At 36.2% G+C, this 22,357-nt stretch overlaps 1 protein-coding gene across 5 annotated transcripts in view; it reads left to right on the forward strand.

Moving 5' to 3' along the window:
• Positions 1 to 22,357, forward strand: part of JMJD1C (jumonji domain containing 1C) — a 260,706-nt gene that overhangs the window by 236,786 nt on the left and 1,563 nt on the right. For 4 of the 5 annotated variants that reach the window (XM_078434303.2, XM_078434302.2, XM_060642645.3 and 1 more), the window contains 12 exons: positions 498 to 650; positions 2,871 to 2,960; positions 3,450 to 3,577; positions 3,767 to 3,980; positions 4,505 to 4,719; positions 5,407 to 5,685; positions 8,645 to 8,813; positions 9,372 to 9,462; positions 10,462 to 10,592; positions 10,975 to 11,097; positions 13,166 to 13,305; positions 15,024 to 15,200. In XM_078434303.2, coding sequence (XP_078290429.2) covers positions 498 to 650; positions 2,871 to 2,960; positions 3,450 to 3,577; positions 3,767 to 3,980; positions 4,505 to 4,719; positions 5,407 to 5,685; positions 8,645 to 8,813; positions 9,372 to 9,462; positions 10,462 to 10,592; positions 10,975 to 11,097; positions 13,166 to 13,305; positions 15,024 to 15,200 — 1,910 coding nt within the window. Of the gene's footprint in view, positions 1 to 497; positions 651 to 2,870; positions 2,961 to 3,449; positions 3,578 to 3,766; positions 3,981 to 4,279; positions 4,385 to 4,504; positions 4,720 to 5,406; positions 5,686 to 8,644; positions 8,814 to 9,371; positions 9,463 to 10,461; positions 10,593 to 10,974; positions 11,098 to 13,165; positions 13,306 to 15,023; positions 15,201 to 22,357 lie in introns of those variants that run through there. The other variant, XM_078434306.2, reaches the window with a different exon arrangement.

Below are 22,357 nucleotides of genomic sequence, written 5' to 3' on the forward strand. Positions count from 1 at the left end.
CTGTATGACTGTAAGATGGGAGTAACTACCTCATAGCTTTGTTTAGAAAGTAATTATATTTACATATGTAAAGCACCTAATATATGAGTTACGCTAAATCTTCCGTTCTCCTAAATCAGTGGTTTGTCCCCCAAGGGATGTTTGGTAATGACTGGAGACATTTTTGGTTGCATGACTGAAAGGTCAGGAGTAGATGGTAGAGTACTAACATCTAATGTGTGGAGGTCATAGATGCTGCTGAACTTCCTACATTGCACAGAATAGTCCCTCATAACAGAGAATTATTCAGTCAAAAATCTTAAAAGTGCTAAGGTTGAGAAACTCCATTAGATGTAAGTCTTCTGAAGAGAATTACTGATTCAAGAAATCTGTTGATCTTTAGTTATATCCTTCAGAGTTCTTGGTTTGCCATAAAATTTTTGTGTTTGTGTATTTCAGCAAAAATTGTGTGGAAAGGAGCATACTTGCCTTTAAATTTTTATTTCTCTGTGTTTCAGCCAAAATCGCCTGGAAAAGAGCAGTGAGAGGAGTCCGGGAAATGTGTGATGCATGTGAAGCAACATTGTTTAACATTCATTGGGTCTGCCAGAAATGTGGATTTGTGGTCTGCTTAGATTGCTACAAGGCAAAGGAAAGGAAGAGTTCTAGAGGTTGGTTTATAACTTTCTGTAAATTGAAATTTTTATAATGTTCATTTTCTTTAGGATCATTCATCTGGAAATGATATGTGTGTGAGGTTCCCCCCCCCCAATAGATTAAAGAAGTTTGGTAAATTTATTAATGTCCAGATTTCCTAGAATAAAAACTGCGTCTACATCTTTTTATCCTGATTAGTAGATCCACCCACTCCTTTCAGCAGGTAGTTTTTTAATGTAGCCCAATTTAGGATAGGCTTTGCTCCCTTCAGACTCTATTCTAAGACCTGTTAATTACACAGTCGTGCACATAAGTCACAATTGAATATTTAACTCGTGTGAACTGATTTTTCTGAGTAATTGGTCCATAAAGTTCAGATCAAAATGTTCAAGAATATGCTTCCACTAGTATCAATTTGTCCCGTAGTTCTTAGAGAATGAAGAAGTCTTTATTATATTTAACAGTAGTCTTTGAAGCTATTATTTTAGATGAAATGTCACTAAAACAGTGTTCTACTTGTTGATACAGTTAAAGATAATATAAAATTTAAAAAGAAGTAACTAAATTCACGTTTTCTCATGATAAAAGTGTTTTTAGAAAAAGCTTATCCAAGGCAGTTTTAGAAGTAGCTACCTCATATTGGTAACCTGAAATTTTTAGTTATTTGTTTGGGATAAAGTCTTCATGAAATGAGAGGATTTGAATTGTGGAAGTATTAGAAGTAAAGTCATGTTTAGTGATAAAAAACTGTTTAATGTCTAAAAATGATATATGTCATTTTCATATCCAACAAACTCTTTCAGAATACTTAACTCGATAAACCATGATTTAGCTATCAGTATCTTTTCCACTGATAAAATTACTAGAGCCTTTTTCTTAGACACCCAGCACATAAACAAAAAGACCCCTAGAGTGGGGACACATTTCCAAACATCACAGCTGGGTGTTTCTGTGACATGCAAAAGATACATAAATATAAGTAAAATGTGAGGCTATAATAAGGAATGCAGTCTGGGCAGTTACCTATCTTCAAAACTATACAAATGTATTTGGATATTTTTAGTTAAAAAATTAGCTCCACTGTTATAAAACTTCATCACATGCATTTTATATTCTTTTTTCCTGTTTCCATATTACTTTTATTTTCCCTTTGCCCAAGTAAAGAAATTAATTTATCATATTTTTCTATACTGTTTGCATGTATATGAGCATGTATCATTTTTGGAATAAGATAGGGTATGTATAATAAACCTTAGTAGTTGCATTACTATTGATATTCACAGTGCTGTTAATTTTAAAAGTATAGTCATTGTATCTTTTTTTTAACCTCTATGCCTTCAGTTATATATTCTGTTATCTATATATTTCTATTTCACTGTCAAATATTGTGATAAACTCCTATTGGCTAGGTTATAGCTTTATATAACAGTAATTAGCATAATATTCAGTGCCTTGATCTCAAGGAAATCTTTTTCTATAAATTTGATGACATACACAGTTACTTATGATGTGGCTCTGTGAGCTTCAGTATATACCATAAAGCTCATTAAAGTCAGCATAAAAAAATCTAGAACTATTGTTTGATGAAGTTTCAAACTAAATAAAATTCAAATCCAGTCTAAAACTGGTTTTCTTTAAAAACTTTCCAACTTTCCCCTCCAGAACCTACACAATAACTTGTAAATGCTTTCTAACAGCTTATATTTTAGACAAGGAAGATAGAGGTAACTAATACGTTAATGACAATAAAGAATGGTAATTTCAGAAAAGGATAAATAACATTATATCAGTTTTGTATCTTGTTTTTATAAAATTCTCGGAATGGTGGAACTTAGTCTTTTAAAAACCAACCAAACCAGGGGCGCCTGGGTGGCTCAGTCGGTTAAGCGGCCGACTTTGGCTCAGGTCATGATCTCGCGGTCCGTGAGTTCGAGCCCCGTGTCGGGCTCTGTGCTGACCGCTCAGAGCCTGGAGCCTATTTCGGATTCTGTGTCTCCCTCTCTGTGACCCTCCCCTGTTCATGCTCTGTCTCTCCCTGTCTCAAAAATAAATAAAACGTTAAAAAAAATTTAAAAAAATGATTATTATTAAAAAAAAAAAAAAAAAAACAACCAAACCAATTTGAGACCTGCTGTTGGTATTTTATATAATTGTTAAGCTCTTTATATATGTTATCAATTTTATAATTATAAAACCATGACGGATATAAAAGTATGTATGTTATAATCGTACAGATAAAGAACTGTATGCTTGGATGAAGTGTGTGAAGGGACAGCCTCATGATCACAAACATTTAATGCCAACTCAAATTATACCCGGTTCTGGTAAGTATAAATGTACATTATTTACTTAGTAGTGTAACAGCTCTTTCTTGGTCTAGATTATTTAGGAGTGCGTAGAAATATAATAGAATGGAGAGGTAAGGTTTATCTAATCTTGAATTGTTTTTGTTCAGTTCTTAGAATCTGGTGTGTAATAAACCTAATGAGGCCAGCCCAGACCCAGTGATGAAGAAAGTCAGAGGAACCATTGTAAAGGGGGAAACTAGAGTGTGGCAGAAAAGCTTACTAGATTTATGATGAAAGGTTATTTTCCTTTTTTTTTGAGCATACTGAGTTTTCAAGAATAGAGGTGAGAGAAAAGAATAGAGAACATGAATTTGGTTGAATAATCAAACCTGAAAGAGATGGAAGAATTGAAGGAAAAAATGGGAAGCAAAGTGAAAGGACATAAGAAAACCTGCACAAGAAAAGACTGGAAAAATTTTATTGTCTTAACTATCTTTTTATTAACCACTCTTATATATTTTGTAGTTTTGACAGATCTTCTAGATGCGATGCACACTCTTAGAGAAAAATATGGTATTAAATCCCATTGTCATTGTACTAACAAACAGAATATACAGGTTGGAAATTTTCCTGCAGTGAATGGTGTATCTCAAGTAAGTAAAACTTTCTAATTATTCAAATGAATTGCATAGTTAAATTAATCATCTTTGCTATTTGAAATCAGTTTAGGACTTGTGTTTTGTAAATTATGTTTTTTATGTTACTGTATAAATATTACTACTTTTAACTCTGAATAATTGAAGAGGTAGTATTTTTAAAGTTTAATTGTTCTACCCTTATAGGTTTTACAGAATGTTCTTAATCACAGTAATAAAATTTCTCTGTGCATGCCTGAGTCTCAGCAGCAGAATAACCCTCAGAAGTCTGAGAGTAATGGCAACAGCAGCCCAGGGAGTGACGTAAGCACAGACAGCAAGTTAACTCCTCCAGAATCCCAGTCACCACTGCACTGGTTAGCAGATCTTGCAGAGCAAAAGTCCAGAGAGGAAAAAAAAGGTAAATGAAGTTATCTAAGTATATAATAGATGAGTATAATATAACCAACAATGTACTATGCTACATTATAATATTCACTTAGAACAGTTTACATTTGCGTTTTGCTTGCATTATGTATGGCTTGGATACAGTAAAACATTTGTTTTCTATTGTTAGGAACTCACCTCCCTGTGATTGTATCAAAAGTAGTTAGAATCATTTGTGGATGAGCATATCATTATAGCCACCAGGGCAGTAGATTTGTAACTTAAACTATACTTTCTCCCTGTTTTAGCTATAGCATTTTTCATTTGTGACAGGTGCAAACTCAGCTACATGTCTAAGATATTGAGGAAGGCCTTTTCATATTCAAACTGTTTGACTCCATTTTGAAGGATCTAACCCATCCTCTGGTGTGTGTTCAGGTGAATAAATCACTAGTGCTACACTTTTTATCTCTCACTATCAAATGTAGGGTCCCAGTTTTGTCTGTACTTTAGCAGCATGATTAGTTTTATTTGAATTTTGTAAATGTTGTATTTCAGAAAACAAAGAATTTGCCCTTGAAAATCAAATTAAAGAAGAGAGAGAACACGACAATCCTGATTCTCCAAGTAGCAGAACATCACCTCCTGTGTCCCAGAATAATGAACAAGGCTCAACCTTACGAGATTTACTGACCACAACAGCTGGCAAGCTCCGTGTGGGTTCTACAGATGCTGGCATTGCCTTTGCCCCAGTGTATTCGATGGGAACCCCAGTGAGTGAGATGCCAGATTTTTGGTTTTCATATGGACCTTAAATTTAGATGATTTGGGGATTTGGCTGTGAATTACACAACAAATAGATGCAAATGAAATAAAATACACCAATTACCAGACATACTCCCAATTGCATTATAAATCTCGTAGCTTAAAAGTTGGAGATTTTAGGTTTTTTCCCATGTGAAAAAGGTTGAGGGAGGGGCATTTCATGCCAGAAGAGCCCTAAGATAACTCCTTCAGAATTTGAAAGCCATGTATCTATCCAGTAGGGGAAATAAACCACATGGAAGTTAATGTTTTGTTACTTAAAATATTTAGTAATCCATTTTTGTTTTAATTATACACCAGAAGAAAATAAAAACCAGTAATTGCATAGGTAGGCACAAATTTTTAGCGATCTTTAAAAGTATATGGGAAATTCCACCTATCTATCTTGTCTGCCCTAGTCCTAAAATAATGTAAAAGGCCACAGTTGCAGTTTTTGCAGACCTGGCAGATTCTCACATGGAAGACCACCAGACTTCTGGTTCATACCTGTTAGGAACAGCGTAGGGACTACAGATCCATATTTGCTGACATGATTAGATATTCTTGAAGGCAGATAAAATGTTAATGTTAGTTGTTAGTGAAAGTTTAAAAATGTATATATGTTTCCTCTCAAAATACAACTTTTCCCCTAATAGAGTGGTAAAAGTGGAAGAACTATGCCAAACATTCTTGATGACATAATTGCTTCAGTTGTTGAAAACAAAATTCCACCAAATAAAGCCTCTAAGATAAATGTAAAACCAGAGCTGAAAGAAGAGCCTAAAGAGTGCAGAAATTCGTCCACGGAGGAAAACAGTATGTTGTACAATGACGTGCCACATTCTTGGATCTGCGAGAAGCATATTCTGTGGCTTCAGGATTATAAAAATATTAATAATTGGAAGCTTTTCAGAGAGTGTTGGAAACATGGACAAGTGAGTATTTTATGCTGATTAGGGAAACTGAAACTGGTTGGATAAGAAGAAAGGGGAAAGATAGTACTTACTGGATTTGGAAGTCAGATCTCGAAAACAAAAAGGTTACCAGAATTGCTGGTTCTGAATTTATATTCTTTGGTCAGATTTATATGAATTAACAGGGAAGCACGGGTTGTTTGATGTTTCATTTTTTTAGCTATCAGTCAACAGATTTTTAATAAAGCCATATATTTACCAAATTTGGCAGTGCCTTTTTTTACGTTTGTACTTTGATCCAGTTAACAGATACGTATCTATTATTAAAGTGTTAATACTAGAAGCACTTTCCTTGGACTAATGAAAAGTGTAGATGTTTTTGCCTTTAATGTTTATCCGTAGAGCATTTATTGATGTGTTAGTTCATCAGATCTTGAATGACAAACGCCATTATTTAATTCTGTTCAAATAAAAATGATTTTCCCTTTGACCAAAGTTTTGATAGAATGTTTGGCACTCATGTCAGATGGCAGTTTATTACATTAATGCGAACAAAAATTGTGAACAAAATTGAGAATTTGCATGACTTACTATTGTCATGTTGTTTTTTCTTGCTTTCTGGAAAACATTCTTTGCTATTTTATTTTACTTTCTTCATTGAGCAGGTAGTTATTGAGTACCTAATAAAACCTGGTCTTTTTGCTGGCCATTAAAGATATATAAAATGAGTAAGTTATATAAAAATAAGTACATGAGCAAACTATTTTAGTGCAAAGTTTCTTAATCTTTTTAAGTCACTAAACCTTTTCACATTGTGAAGAAAGCTTGTTTCCTTTCTCCCCAGAAAAAAATCATACCCATTCATTGCACATATACAATATTTAGTTCCCCCTCCTTTCTTTCTTTTTTTTCTTTTTTTTCTGGTTGGCTCTCCTTGAAGCCCTGATGCCATTGGTGGGTCATAATTTAGACCTTTTGATTTTCTGTGTGCTTGAACAGTCAACGGAAATATTTTAATAAATACATTAAATATGCTAAGGACCATTTTAAGGTACTCTAAAAAAACCAAAAGAGGGAATGATTAGGCTAGAGTACTAATTCAAAAGGGGTAGTCTGAATTGATGTCTCGGGTTAAGTGAAAATTTTCTGGATGTGAACAAGATACTGGAAATAATCAAAAGCATCAGGTGCTTGGGAAACTGTTAAGTAGTTTTGTTTGCCTGGAACACAGATAAGAGTTCTGTGGGATAATGGTGAGGAAATGGTAATTAGAGTTATGATTATGAAGGGCCTTAATCACACTAAGGAGTTTGAATTTTATTCTGTAGCTGTTGGTTTTATTTGAGGAATCAAAGTAATCAGATTGACATTTTAAAATTAACTGACAGCAAAGCAGATTGAAAGTTGAATTAGGGGAAAATAAGACTAGAGACAAGGAGTCAAATTAGGTAGGTTTCCATTATTTCAGGAAGATGATGATGATGGTACGTACCCTAGGAATCTGCTTCAGAAGATTCTAATACACTAGTTATTTTGCCTCTATCATTTTTTTTTTTTTTTAACAATATGGTTACCATTAGAAAGAGTGGCATTGGGCTGGTTAGGAGTATTCCTGGATAGCCATAATAGGGGCTGGGAATTAATACATAAATTGCCAATAATAGTTAATTATCTAATAGCTGATAAGATTTTTTTTTTTAAGTTCACTTATTTGAGAGAGACAGTGTTTTGTGCACGTACGTGTGAGGAGAGGAGGGGCAGAGGGAGGGGGAGAGAATATCTAGCAGGCTCCATGCTGTCAATGTGTGGAGCCCAGTGTGGGGCTCAATCTCATGAACCGTGAGATCATGACCTGAGCCGAAACCAAGAGTCAGTTATTCAACCTACTGACCTATCTAGCCGCCCCTAACTGAACCTATTTTTAAATGTTGGATGTACATCATTACTCCCTTGAAAAGAGGTTTAATGGAATAGTCCCCCAAGTAGTTAACTAGACTCAAGGATGGTTTTTGTTGTTTTTCTTTTCTTTTGAGATACCTTTTCTGATAACCCAAGCCAAAGGTTATTATGCTCTATGGTTCCCCAAATTTTAATTGTCTTAATGAAGTTTAAGATTACTTACTATATATTATATTTTACAAGAGATTCTCAAATCACAACTTTCTTTGTTCTCCATATCCCAGATTTTTGCTTCTTTTATAATAAAGGAATTAAAAAAAAAAAAAAACACCTTAAGAACAGTACATCAGACTATCTTAAAGGTTTTTGTTTTGTTTTTTGTGTGTTTGTTTTTTGTTTTGTTTTTTACATCAGCATTGGAGTCTTAGAAGCTATAAATCTTCAGTTGTTAGTTTTAGGATTAAATAGCCTTGAGGGAATTCAAATTCATATGATTTCAAAGGAGAGACTGACTTTTAAGGAAGACTTACTTTTAAGCTTGAAATTTAATGTTATGCCTGGTTATTTAATGTTTTTATTTATCATGATCCTTGTGGAGGTAAAGAACCTCCTGTGTGTTTTAAGTGATACAAATTATGTTTTAATCTCAATGACTGTATGTATTTTATTGTAAAATCTTATTATGTATGTTAGATACATACAAATGTGTAAGTAGCTTGTGTTCTATCTTCAAAAATTAGTCTATAGATAAAGCAACCAAAAATCCATATTTATACTGCCCAGAACAAAAATTTTTAGTATAGCTTTTTGGACTTCTTTCCTAAAAATTACTACACATTTTAATTTTCAAAAATGGCAGTGTACTTTATATGGCATTCTCCCGTTATCTTTTCTCTTTGACAGTATATTGTAAACATCTTTCCAGGTCAGGGACTATTTTTAATAGTCTCTTTTATTCTCACAGTTTGTCATTAGTCCTGCAACTTAAGCTGTTATCCATTTGTTGTATGTGCATATAAAATCAAATTTTGAGTGTCCTTATATACCTTTTAACTTATTTATTGATCTATCTATTTATAAGCCTGCAGTGGTTTCTGGTGTGCATAAGAAAATGAACATTAGCTTGTGGAAGGCGGAGTCAATTAGTCTTGATTTTGGAGACCACCAAGCTGATCTCTTGAACTGCAAAGACAGCATTATTTCAAATGCCAATGTTAAGGAATTCTGGGATGGTTTTGAAGAAGTTTCAAGTATGTTGTTTTTTTGTTTGTTTTACTGTTTTCTGAAACATACTCCTCCAATAATGATAAATTGCAAATATGACTTAACAGATTTTTAATCTTTGAAACTTCTATATTACTTTGGCTAATAAAAAAAGAAACAAATACTTAGAAACAAGAGACTGAGTCTTATTCCTGGCTCCACCCCTAATTTCCTTTGACCATACATAAGTTATTCATACCATGTTTCCTTATATGGCGAGTATTTTTGGCAACCCCATAAACCTTTGAGAGTTATGTATGTAAAACACTTAGAAATTAAAAGTAAAAATGTGAGACTGATTTCAATAACAATTGTAAAAATTTTTAAAGAATATTTTTGCACTATTATAAGTACCTATATACTTAAGGAATAAAATTCCTAAAACTATGTAAGTACATAAGAAATTAAAGGCAATGAGCAAGCATTCATTAAATACCTACTGTACAATTGAATCATTCATTTTACATCTCTTCCTTCCTCTCCAAACATTAATAACAATGAAAAGGCAGAGATTATCTTTTAGTAATAAATTGCATTCTTTATAGAACGGCAAAAAATGAAAAGTGGAGAAACAGTTGTTTTAAAATTGAAAGATTGCCCTTCAGGAGAAGACTTCAAGACTATGATGCCAGCAAGGTATAGATTTTAAAACTTGTTTTTTTTAACCCCTGGGTTTTTGAAATTGAGCTGAGATTATCCCCAGAAGTAGGATAAGGAACTGTATATTTGACCTGTAGGCATTTTCTTTGCCAATTAAAAGCAAAACCCAATCTCTGTAGCCTCAGCAGGATAAAGTCTTTATGTTAGGAAGTAAAGGAAAGAATGCTAATGTCAAAGGACATGGAATTCTTTTTGGGACCTCCATTCTGTCGGTGCTTTATGTACGTATTTATCTGTCTGCCTATCCATCTATCTATCTACGTGTCTATTTTGAGAGACCGAGCAAGAGTGGGAGAGGGGTACAGAGAGAGGGAGACAGAGAATCCCAAGTAGGCTCATGCTGTCAGTGCAGAACACCATGCAGGGCCTGATCCCACAAACCACAATATCATGACCTGAGCTGAAATCAAGAGTCTGACACTTAACTGATTGAGACACCCAGGCACCCATTCATGCTTTTAATTTTCTAAGACTAGAGAAGCAGAACTGCAATTTTAGTCATTGTCACTTCTGTTTGATGCTTGCTTGCCCTTGTGTTACGCATTCATTTAAACTGAATGAAGTCAGGGGTGCCCTCTTTCTCAGATGTTTAAAAAAAATTTTAACTGAATGAGGTCAAGGAAAGTGTTACCTGTCAAAGTCCTTAGAGAAAGGTTGTATTAACTTTTGAACAACTTGAAAATTATGAAAGCACTGAAGAATGTAAATCTGTAGGGGCACCTGGGTTGCTCAGTTAGTTTGTCAACTTTGCTCAAGTTATGATCTCACGGTTTGTGAGGTTGAGCCCCACGTTGAGCCCCGCATTGTGCTCTGTGCTGATAGCTCAGAGCCTGGAGCCTGCTTCAGATTCTGTGTCTCCCTCTCTCTGCCCCTCTCCTATTCGCACTCTGTCTCTCTCTCTCAAAAAATGTAAACATTAGAAATTTTAAGAAAAGAATGTAAATCTGTGTTCAAGTCAGTGTTATTATTCTTCAGATATGAAGATCTTTTAAAAAGCCTGCCATTGCCAGAATATTGTAATCCAGAAGGAAAATTCAACTTGGCCTCTCATTTGCCAGGATTTTTTGTGCGCCCTGATCTAGGACCCAGGTTGTGCAGTGCCTATGGTAGGTATATATTTACATTTCCATGAATTTGGAATTATATGAAATTTTAACTTCTGTCCAAAGATAATTGTCAAATTATTTTTAGGTACTACTAAATCTGTTTTCTAGTAATCCATTGAAATCTTTTTTTCCTCTCAAATAGTATATTGGAAATTAATAGCCAATATAGTTAAGTACTTATGAATTCCTTGCAAAATATTTACATTTTCTATTAATTTGATTTTTATGGGAATTTCTTGCATTGTGGCTTTTGGGAAGCAGGTTTTGAAACAAGGAGACTATAGCTCAAATTACAATTAACAAATGTTCCTCATAGAGCCGATTTTGGGGAGAATATTTAGGATATGTGTTCGGTCAAGTAAAAGTTCTTTTTTATACACAGGTGTAGCTGCTGCTAAAGATCATGACATAGGAACAACAAATCTCCATGTTGAAGTCTCTGATGTTGTAAACATTCTAGTCTATGTTGGCATAGCCAAAGGAAATGGCATTCTTTCAAAAGCAGGTAAAGAAACTTGAATAGTGGTCTTTGGGATGACAGTTAAATAACCACACACACTAGGACTTATTGTCCAGAATGTCAGCCTCTCAGTAAACAGCAAAGATTGCAAAAAGAATTGCAGCAGATAGAGAGATATTCTGATCTTTATTACTTTAAGAGTGGTTGATTTGCCTGTCTTTTTTTGATACAATAGGAATTTTAGTTTTAAAAATGAGTATTATTATTTGACCTTTGCTATCTTTAAATGTTCTGTTTGTGAAAATAAACCATTAGGCTCACTTATAAACATTTATTGGATATTAGAAACTGGGCACTGGGTGTCTGAAGATGAATAAGATGTGGTTTGTGCCTCAAGCATTCTTCATTTTTTCCTCTCTACTATCAGGGAAGGAATCTTTTCTCCTAAGTAGAAATAAGCTCTCTACCCAGTGTATAGGTTTTAGGTTCCATCCTCTGGATTTCTTTCTGAAACCTCGTTCCACCTGCTGTCCTCTTCTTTATACTTTCCCTCCTGACTGGTTTATTTTCTTTGGAGTAGGAGTACACTCTAGACTATTTCTTCTTTATCAAAAGGAAACGTCCGTCAAATCTTGTCTTCCTCACTGCCATCCTATCACTCCTGCCCTCATAACAGATTCTTTGCTGTCCCTGTCAACTGCCATTCACATTTCAGCTCAGTGCGGGTTGGCCTTGTACCTGCTGCCCTGCTGAAATTACTATTGCTGCGGCCCTCACAACATTCACAGTTTAAGTGGTTTTAGTGGTTTCTTTCTGGTCTTAATACTTACCCTCTGTAATAAATGGCACTGTTAATCACTGCGTCTTCTTCAAATGCTGCCTTTGGCTTCTAGAGTACTAGTCCCCTAGTTCTTAACACCTTATGGAATCACAGGCTTTTCTAGGGTCCGAGAATTTTATTTATTTATTTTTTATCTTTTCTAGTTTGCATTTACTTCATGCGAAATTCTACACATTACCCACCTACCACATACTTCACCAGTTCTATATCTGGAGCCAAGGATGTATCTAAACTTAGTGACTAGGTGCTGAAAACATGGGGGTTCATTTGTAGTATTCACTCTGTTTTTCTGTGTATTTGACAGCTTCCATAAAACACAACCTAAATTCCCCCAAAACTAGAAAATCCTTTTTACACTCTTTTTTAGCTTCTTAGATTGACCCTTGATTATAATAGATAAAAACTCTTTGCCCCCGAGCCCCCCCCCCCCCCCCCCCCAGGATTTGAGTTGGGCATACTTGGGTTATAGTCTTAGCTCTAATACAGAAATGTGTGACTTATGGTTCAGATTACTGTTCTTTTTAAAGCCTCTGATGCTACATAGTTAATTAACTCTTTTGTGCCTCATTGTACTTCATTCAAATCAACCCCTCTAGCATTTATTTTCCAATACAGAGGTTATACCTGCATTTCTCTTTAACTAGTCTGTCATGTCCTTAAATGCTGAGACTGTTATTTATCTTTATTCTTGCACAACTTCAATCCCTCATTTGTAGCATAGTATTTGGTCTTTTGAGAAAACATCCATTTTAATCCTTTGGCTGTCTTTATCTGAAGCTTTTGCCACTGTTTATAGATGATCCCAAAGAAAAGGAGTGTTTTTTTAAAAAGGAATGTTTAGGGTTAATGCTTAAAACACATCAAGAAATACTGACCTACTGAAAGCATACGCTTTTTCCTCCACCTGTAATGGCTCTCCTGCCTCCTATCTCCTCCTGGGCATATTCCTTCATATAGTTGTCTCCCCCTAGAGGCCTTTATTAAAAAAGATAAGCTTTCTCTACCCCAATAATCCCCCTCCTCCTTTTTTTTTAATTCATAGAACAGTGAAGTTTAATGTCAGAAAACAAATGATCTGGGAAAGTTACTGTTACTCTCCCCCTCCTTAGGGTCAGTGTTTTCTGTTTTCTAACAGTATAACTGTGTGTGTACCTCCTCTCTTAAGAGTCCTATCTAGTCAGGCACTGTGCTGCTCTCGTAGGTCAGTTCTAGGACACTTGGCTCCCAGGTGCTCTTTAGTGACTAATTTGAAAATATTCTCCTATGTTTCAGGAGTACTCAAGAAATTGGAGGAAGAAGATTTGGATGATGTTTTAAGAAAACGATTGAAGGACTCAAGTGAAATACCTGGTGCTCTGTGGCATATTTATGCAGGGAAAGACATTGACAAGATAAGGGAATTTCTTCAAAAGGTATAATTTGGGTTACGAATAGTTTACTTCTTTACCTTGAGCAAGGACTTAGTAATTCTTTCTAAGTTTATTTATGTTTAAAGAGGAGAGAGAGAGCATGAGTGTGAGTGAGGGAGGGGGAATCCCAAGCAGGCTCCCTGCTGTCAGTGCGGAGCCCAACACGGGACTCGATCTCACAAACTGTGAGATCATGAGCCAAAATCAAGAACTAGTCACTTAACCGACTGAGCCCCTCAGGTGCCCCAAGGACTTGTTAATTTTTTTTTTTTTTTTTAGTGTGTGTTTGTTTGTTTGTTTGTTTGTTTATTTATTTGTTTTGAGAGAGAGAATCCCAAGCAGGTTCCACGCTGTCAGCACAAAGCCCAGTGCAGGGCTTGAACTCCTGAACTGTGAGATCATAACCTGAACTGAAATCCAGAGTCGAACACTTAACCAACTGAGCCACCCAGGCGCCCCTAGAAATTTTTAACGTAACTTCATTTATCATTCAGCAACATAAGATCATTAAATAATTTTTGCTTCGAAAGAGGACAGGATTTCTTGTTGCTGTTGAAAGTCAGAAACTCCTTTCTCTTACTCCTTTTAAAGCCCATTTCATGTTGAGATATTTGAATGGCAAACTTCTTCTCAGTTGCTAGTGCTCCCCTATCTCCTTTATAGTAAAGAACTAATCTGTTGATGAGTCAGATGTTTCCCTTGGTGAAAAGTAGTAAAAAGTACAGGATACAAAAACTAATATGTCACAGAAACATCTAAAGAAGGTAGGATCTTTATTTTAGTAAAAGTATCCCTTGAAATTGGTTTTTCAAAGATTAAAAGTTTAGTAATATAAAGGTATTTACCTTTGTACGTATATATTTTTTAATGTTTTTTATTTATTTTTGAGAGACACAGACAAAGCATGAGTGGGGGAGGGGCAGAGAGAGAGGGAGACACAGAATCCAAAGCAGGCTCCAGGCTCTGAGCCATCAGCACAGAGCCTGACATGGGCTGGAACCCACGAGCCATGAGATCATGACCTGAGCCGAAGTCAGACACATAACTGACTGAGACACCCAGGCGCCCCTGTACTTACCTTTCTAAAAAGATCAGGATCAGGAAGTGTTTAAGAAGTCCATACATATGGATGGTTTGGCTCTTGGAAAAAAAGCTACTAAACTGAGCTTTCCCTAATCTCTGTGCTGTACTCTTGAAATAACAGTAAAGAAACCAAATGGATAGAATCTTCATGGGGCAAGGAGGAGCTGAGAAGGTGATAGTATAGGGGTACTTGGGTGTCTCGGCCAGTTAAGCATCTGAGTCTTGACACTTGATTTGTGCTCAGGTCATGATCTCGTGGTTTGGGAGATCAAACCCCAAACCCCTCAGGGCTCTGTGCTGACCCTGTGGAGCCTGCTTGGGATTCTCTCCCTTTCTCTTTCTCTGCCCCTCCCCCACACTCACTCACTCTCTGTCTTTCTCAAAATAAACACATTTTTTTTAAAAGGTGGTAGTATGATTCGCTTTACTAACAGAACCTCTTTGTGCAATATTGTTGTAATGTCCTTTGGCTTTTCAAATCGTCGTAGAATATTATTACCTTAAGTGCACACATTCCATAAGATTTTAAGAACAAAAGATGGTTATTGTAAAAGAAAATTGAAATTTAACTGAACGGGATTTATCATTTCCCTTACTTAAAACTGAGGTATATATTCTAATTTTAATCCATATTGCAGATTTCAAAAGAACAAGGCCTTGAAGTTCTACCAGAACATGATCCAATACGTGACCAAAGCTGGTATGTGAACAGAAAGCTCCGCCAAAGACTGCTTGAGGAATATGGAGTCAGAACTTGCACTCTCATTCAGTTCCTCGGTGATGCCATTGTCTTACCAGCAGGAGCACTTCATCAGGTGCGTACAAACTTATTTCCAACACGTCTATTTACTGAAAGAACCAATTTTGAAAAATGAATTGTTCTGGTAAGTAAGAGAATGACCCGCACCGGTTTGTTTTCCTTAAGAAATTACCAAGATAGCTTTCCCGTGCTTGAAGAGATCTGACGTAGTTAAATGGTTTGAGAACTGAAATTATTTTAACATGAGCCAGATTTCCATTTTTGTATTGTTTCTGGTTTAGTGGGTGTAAATCTAATTTTTAAGTCTTTTTAAGGGGAAAATGAGATACTATATATTCGGTTCCTGGTAGTGAGACTTAACACTTAAGTTATTAATAAGACTTAGGAGATCACACATTTTCCAAGGCACCAAATTGAGCAGAATGAAGTATTGACTAGACCGTTCGGAAATTCAGGCTTTTGTGTAACTCCCCCCTTGTCAGGTTGCTAACATAGTGATAATGTTTCCAAAGAAAGATAGTACGTAATTTTCATAGCTACTGATCCACAAAATTTAGAAACTAAAACACCTTATCTTTGCTTCTGTGGCTTGACTATGTGGCACTTGGCAAAATGGCATAGTGGGCTTGGAGGATTGTATTAAAAGCATACAGTGGATTCCTATAGACTGGAGCCACTGTGGACCAGCTTAGCGTTCACAGTAACGAAGTGTGTAGGGGAAACCCAAGAACCCCAAAAAGCTAGTTTGCCCCAGAGTGGGTTCGCCACCTTTCCCACCACCTGGTTATTAAGATATTATACATATCTCATATGTGTACTTTTACATAAGACATGGAAAATTTTCCACATTTTGTATAACCATATATGTGCAATAACTGCCTATGTAGTGTTGTGACATTGTTATATAATACCACAAATACTCCATAAATGATAATAGTTACTTAGTTTTTAATATGTCAAGCTCAGAGTTAGATTTATCATTCTTAAATATCAAATGGCATTTATGATAGTAAAACAAACATAATACACCTGTTTCACCACAATAACTTCCTGGAGGAAAAAATATATTAAATGTGTTGATTAAATTAATACATTATTTATATTAAATTGTTTTATTGTCCCATGGTCAGTGATCAGAGTTGTTTCATTTTTGATTCAGCTTTATTTTTTCATTAATTTTTCTTAAGTTTTTTATTCATTTATTTGTTTTGAGAGAGAGATTGTGAGTAGGGGAGGAGCAGAGAGAGAGAGGGAGAGAATCCCAAGCTCGAACCCACTAGCCGTGAGATCATGACCTGAGCAGAAACCAAGAGTCACTCAACCGACTGAGCCACCCAGGTGTCCCTATGGTTAAAGTTTAAATGGGATTCACCCCACATCCCCCCCCTTTTTTTTTTTTTTTGCCTTCTAGTCTCTTATCAGAAAAGAGCTAATCAGTAACAAAAAAATAAAATATCCTCAATGAAGCAGTCTTTTTAAGAGAATAGTGCAGTGAATCTTTTTGTAAATAGAATTCTTTGATAATATGAAACAAGTTCCCCTGAAAATCCTTACATATTTAACTTTATCTAGTATCTACTTTCTTCAAGTTAATAAAACTGGACAGTGTAGTTTTTTAAATCGAGGTATAATTTTATATATGTGCATTCTATAAGTTTTGAGAACTATATAGTGAGGTAACAACACAACAAAATAGTGAACACTTCCATGACTCCTAAAAATTCCCTCCTGCCCCTTATTAGTCAACTTTTCCAACCTGACTTTCCAACAACCACTTGTTTCCTCCTATAGTTCTGCCTGTATTAGAATGTCCTATGATATGTCGCCCTTAGAATCTGACTTTTCTTACTCAACATGTAATACATTTGAGATTTATCCATGTTGTGCGTATCAGTATTTGGTTTCTTTTGATTACTGGGTAGTTGTTCTGTGTATAAATATAATGTTTTTTTTTTTTTAATCCACTAACCAATTAAAGAATATTTGGGTGGTTTCCATCAGGGGACAGTGATAAGTCAGTACTTATTGTCAGTTTTGTTTGCAAGCATTTGAATACATGTGCATTGGTATCTCGTACTTTTAATTTACATTTTCTTAACCAGGTATGTTTAACATCTTTTCATGTGCTTATTTGCTATCATCTTTATATCCATTTTGGTAAATGTGTGTTCAAATATTTTGTACATTTTCGCAGTTGGTTTTTTTTTCTTTTTTTAAAAAAATTTTTTAATGTTTATTTTTGAGAGAGAGAGTGTGAGTGGGGAAGGGGCAGAGAGAGAGAGGGAGACACGGAATCTGAAACAGGCTCTAGGCTCTGAGCTGTCAGCAACCGAGTTCGACTCAGGGCTCGAACTCAGTAATGGCGAGATAATGACCTAGGCTGAAGTCAGATGCTTAACCTACTGATCCACCCGGGCACCCCCTTAATGGTGTCTTCTAAAGAGAAGTGTTTTAATTTTGATGAAGTTCAGGTGATCAGTTTTTTTCTTTTATGTATCATACTTTTATTATTGTTGTAATTCCAAAATTTTTGTGTAGCCCAAGATCACAAATATTTTTTATACGTTTTCTTCTATAAGCTTTATTGTTGTTAGTCTTAAATTTAGGTCTGTGACTAGTTTTTAGTTAATTTTTGTACATAGTGCAAAGTATTGGACCGAGGTTTTTTGTTTTTTGTTTGCATATGGACATATCAGTTCTATTATCTGTTGAAAGGACTATTTTCAAATAATTTTTATGTTGAAATGTAATACATTTATATGATTTTTAAGAATTCAAACAGTACAAAGGGTTCACAGTAAAAATTCAGTCTTTTTCTCACCTTTGCCCCCAGCTCCTCTCCTTCAAAGGTAACCAGTGTTACCACAGAGATTCTATGCCATGTACATGTCTCTCTGCTGCTGCTTTTTTGGGGGAAAAAACCATGTTTTCTCAAAATACTAGGCAGAGTGATACTGTTAAAAAGTTTTGTTCATATAACACTCCACTGAAAGCTTCCCCAGGCCATAAATGATCTTTATTTGTATCCTATCCATGCTGTCATGTATACACACACGCGCACACACACACACGCACACACACACACACACACAATTTCACTGCCTTCCTCCCCTACTTCTCTCCTCCTTACTTCTCTCTGACCACCCTGCCTGCCATTGCTACGGTTTTCACATACACCATACATGTTTGTACCCCAGGGCCTTTGTACTTGCTAATCCTTTGGCCTGGAATTCTTTTTTCAGATATCTGTTGTAAGACTTCCTTCTTAACATTCTTTACAGGCTTTATTTGCTCAAATGTCACCTTCCTCACCCTAGTTTTTTTTTTTTTTTTTTTAATTTTTAAAAAATGTTTATTACTTGAGAGAGACAGAGACAGAAAGCAAACAGGGGAGGGGCAGAGAGAGAGGGAGACACAGAATCCAAAGCAGGCTCCAGGCTCTAGACTCTGAACTGCCAGCAAAGAGCCCAACGTGGGGCACGAACCCAGAGACCACGAGAAAATGACCTGAGCTGAAGTCGGCCGCTTAACCAACTGAGCCACCCAGGCATCCCACTCACCCTAGTTTTAAACTGCAAATTGTGTCTCCCAGTTCCCTGTCATCTCCCCTGCTTTATTTTCCTCCATTTTGGTCATCACCTTCTAATATTATTCATAATTTACTTACTTTATTTATTGTCTTTTAATCCACACTAGAATAGAAGGTTCTTGAGGACAGAGCTTTCTGTTTTTCATTGCTGTCTCCCATGTTTAGGATAATACATTTAAATATTTGTAAGTCCTGACAGCTTGAAAATATGTTCTCATATACAACATATTTTCACACAAGTACAGATGAAAACAAAGTTATGACTTTCCACAATTTATATATATTGTGCTCTTTGTACAAACATGTCAATTTTAGCCTCATTCTGTATGTGTCTTCTCTGGCCACTTCAGAAAGTTTACTTAGGTTGGAATATAACTTCCACTTATGACTGTACACATAAGTACATAGAAAAACATGCTCTCTTTTGAGCTAGGTAGAAATATCACTTAGATTCTAGAGAGCAGATTTCATCGTAGATTTCTAGAGTATAAAAGATATCCCACTCCGGTACACTGAAACTGCATGGATAACCTAGACTGGCAGATTCTATTCTGAGCTTCGCCGCTAGCTCGCTGAGTGCTCTAGGACAGCTCCGCGGCAGATTTTGGCATAGAATCGCCAGCTATAAGCACAACAATTTCTGTCTTCTTTTCCTTATGTGGTGTGATAATGACAGCATGGTTATTTGTACTCTGTTGAAAGGGTGCTGTCCATGACTCACAAGTGATGATAACGTGGTTTTGAGAGAAAATTAAAAGGAAAAAAACCGTTCACCATATTAACTTGGATTTGAGATGTATTACCATTTACAACTCATTTAGTCCTTAGAGGTCCTGAAAACTTTTCGTTGATGACTTCACTTCCAACAGACTACAGGTAGCCCTTAAAATAAACCCAAACTCTAATTAGTGGTTCTTGTGCTTTAAAAATACATCAGAATTTCCTCAAGGGCTTAATCAAACACAGATTGCTAGACCCCACCCCTAGAGTTTCTGATTCAGTGGGTCCAAGGGGGGACCTGAAATTTTGCATTTCTAATGAGTTCCCAGGTGATGCTGATGGTACTCTCTGAGGACCACGCCTCGAAAACCAGGCAGATAAGAAGCCCTTGCAAATCCAGGGCATCTATCAAAACATGGCTTTGACCAAATGATCCATTGTATTCTTTGGTTTGTCATCAGTGAGCACTTTGAGAGGCCTAGCTGAGGGAAAGTATCATTGCCACAACTCTCCATATGTATTAACTACTCAGGGCACCTAGTGGCTCAGTCGGTTGAGCATCCAGCTCAGGTCATGATCTCACAGTTTGTGGGTTCGAGCCCTGCATCAGGCTCTGTGCTGACCGCTTGCTCAGAGCCTGGAGCCTGTTTCAGATTCTGTGTCTCTTTCTCTCTCTGCCCCTCCCCTGCTCACACTTTGTCTCACTTTGTTTCTCAAAAATAAATAAATTTAAAAAATTAAAAAAAAAAAAAGAACTTCCCTCTTCAGTTAGTTGCCGGCTTATCTTCACTGGCAAACATGACTGAATCTGTGAAAGTCTGATATATCATTAGATGGGGCAGGTGGACCTTCACCTCCAGGATTTCCTTGGTCTTAGCTCTAGTACCCTGACGTTCATAGTGACCTTTATTTTAAAAGAAACCCCCCCTTTTTTTTTCCTTTTTTAAAGCCACAGTGGTGTTGGGTGGCTCAGTTGGTTAAGTATCTGACTCGATTTCGGTTCAGGTCATGATCTTACAGGATCAAGCCCTATGTTGGGCTCTGTCTGCTTAGGATTCTCTCTCCCTTCTCTTTCTCCCTCTCTCTGCCCCTCCGCTGCTCACACATGTGCACTCACTTTCTCTCTCAAAATAAAAAAAACTTTATTAAAAAAAAAGTCACAAAATCTTCAGTGATAAATTTGTCCTTAACTATTTATCTTCATTGATTGTGTTTGGCCATTTGTAGTGAGTTTATAATATTGCTACTTGTGAATTCTCTGCATTCATAATGCTAAAAGGACTTTGACAAAATCTTTAACTCTGAAGTTCTCACAAGTCACTTGTGTATATGGCAATCAGTGGCAAGATAATAACCTGTGAACACAAAGAGTTACACTTTTGTAACATTACCTGTTTATGATTATAATTGGTCCTGAAGGCAAGTATGAATAAGACAGTTTGTCAAGAAGGTGAGAAATTTGACTCAAAGATGGCCCAGAATTAATAAGTGGAACGAAGAGTTCAAATGTGTTCTTGACTCTTCACACTAACTGTAAGCCTTTATGTAAAATGTATCAAGTTGAGGTCATTAGAAAACATAACAGCATTTTTTTTTTTTTTTTTAGTTTATTTTTTGAGAGAGTGAGTGAACACGAGCAGGGGAGGGGCAAAGAGAGGGAGACAGAATCCCAAGCAGGTTCTTTGCTATCACAGATGTGGGGCTCTAACTCACGAACTGTGAGATCATGACCCAAGCCGAAATCAGATGCTTAACCGACTGAGCCACCCAGGAGCCCAGAAAACGTAATAGTATTTATAAGCAATAATAAATGTCATGGTCCTAAAAATGATTTTAAAACAACCATAAACTGGTAAAACCAACAGAATCAACTTTTTCAGAACTCTGGAATTTAATCCAAATTTACATCAACCAGGGGACTGCTCAGTAAAGAAAAGGACAGCTGATTTGGGGCATTTAGAAAATCTCTGGCAGGTCACTGCCTGACCACAGATAATGGAACAGCGACTTCAGTGATCACACCCAACAAGGAATAATACAGTCTTAACAGAAATAGTGTTGAAAAGTCACAAAAAATATAGATGACTCCAGCCTTCAGTAGTCAGCAGCAAACCCTAAGGCACAGGGAGAATCTGACTTCCAGTAACCACATTATAATGTTCAGGTGTCCATTTTTCAGGAAAAAGTTACAAGGCATAAACAGAAACCATAAAGTAATGCCTAATAACAGGGGAAGAACAATCGACATAAATTGTCCCTCCTCAAGGAAGCCCAGACATTGGACTTACTAGACATAGACTTTAAGTCATGTGTCATAAGTGTACTCAAAGAGCTAAAGGACTCTGGTAAAGAAAATCAGGAAGATGATGTATGAACAAGATTAGAATATCAATGAAGAGAAAAATTACAAGTAGATGCAGACATGCTAAAAGGTACACGGCAGAACTTTTGAAGGCCTAATCCCCACAGTACATTCAGATAAGTGAAAGGACATTTGGAGAGTGTATGCTGGACCGAGTTAATACAGGACCGAGTTAATATAGGACTATAAAGCATCTGTTAGACAAAATGTTACAGGAGCTGGGTTCCTGTTGGCTTGCCATTTGTTGGCTGATTTATCTTGGAACAGGCACTGAACTTCTTATCCATCATTTCCTGTTCTGTGAAATAGAGCATCTGTTCTAGAGACACATGGTGAAGATCCAGCGAGACTATATAGCAGTGCTGAAAATGTGAGGCATCACTGTGTTCGTCCTACAGAAGAACCAACAACCTAGTGACTAACGGAAGAGAATGTTTATATATGCTACCAAGTTATCAGTAGAGGCACAGTGCTTGACTTAACTCTGCAGACTTGAGCAGGTGGACATTATTCCCAGAGGAGAAATTCCAGCACTTTTGGA

The sequence above is a fragment of the Panthera onca genome, chromosome D2 (assembly GCF_046562875.1).
Source record: "Panthera onca isolate mPanOnc1 chromosome D2, mPanOnc1 haplotype 2, whole genome shotgun sequence".
NCBI lineage: Eukaryota > Metazoa > Chordata > Mammalia > Carnivora > Felidae > Panthera > Panthera onca.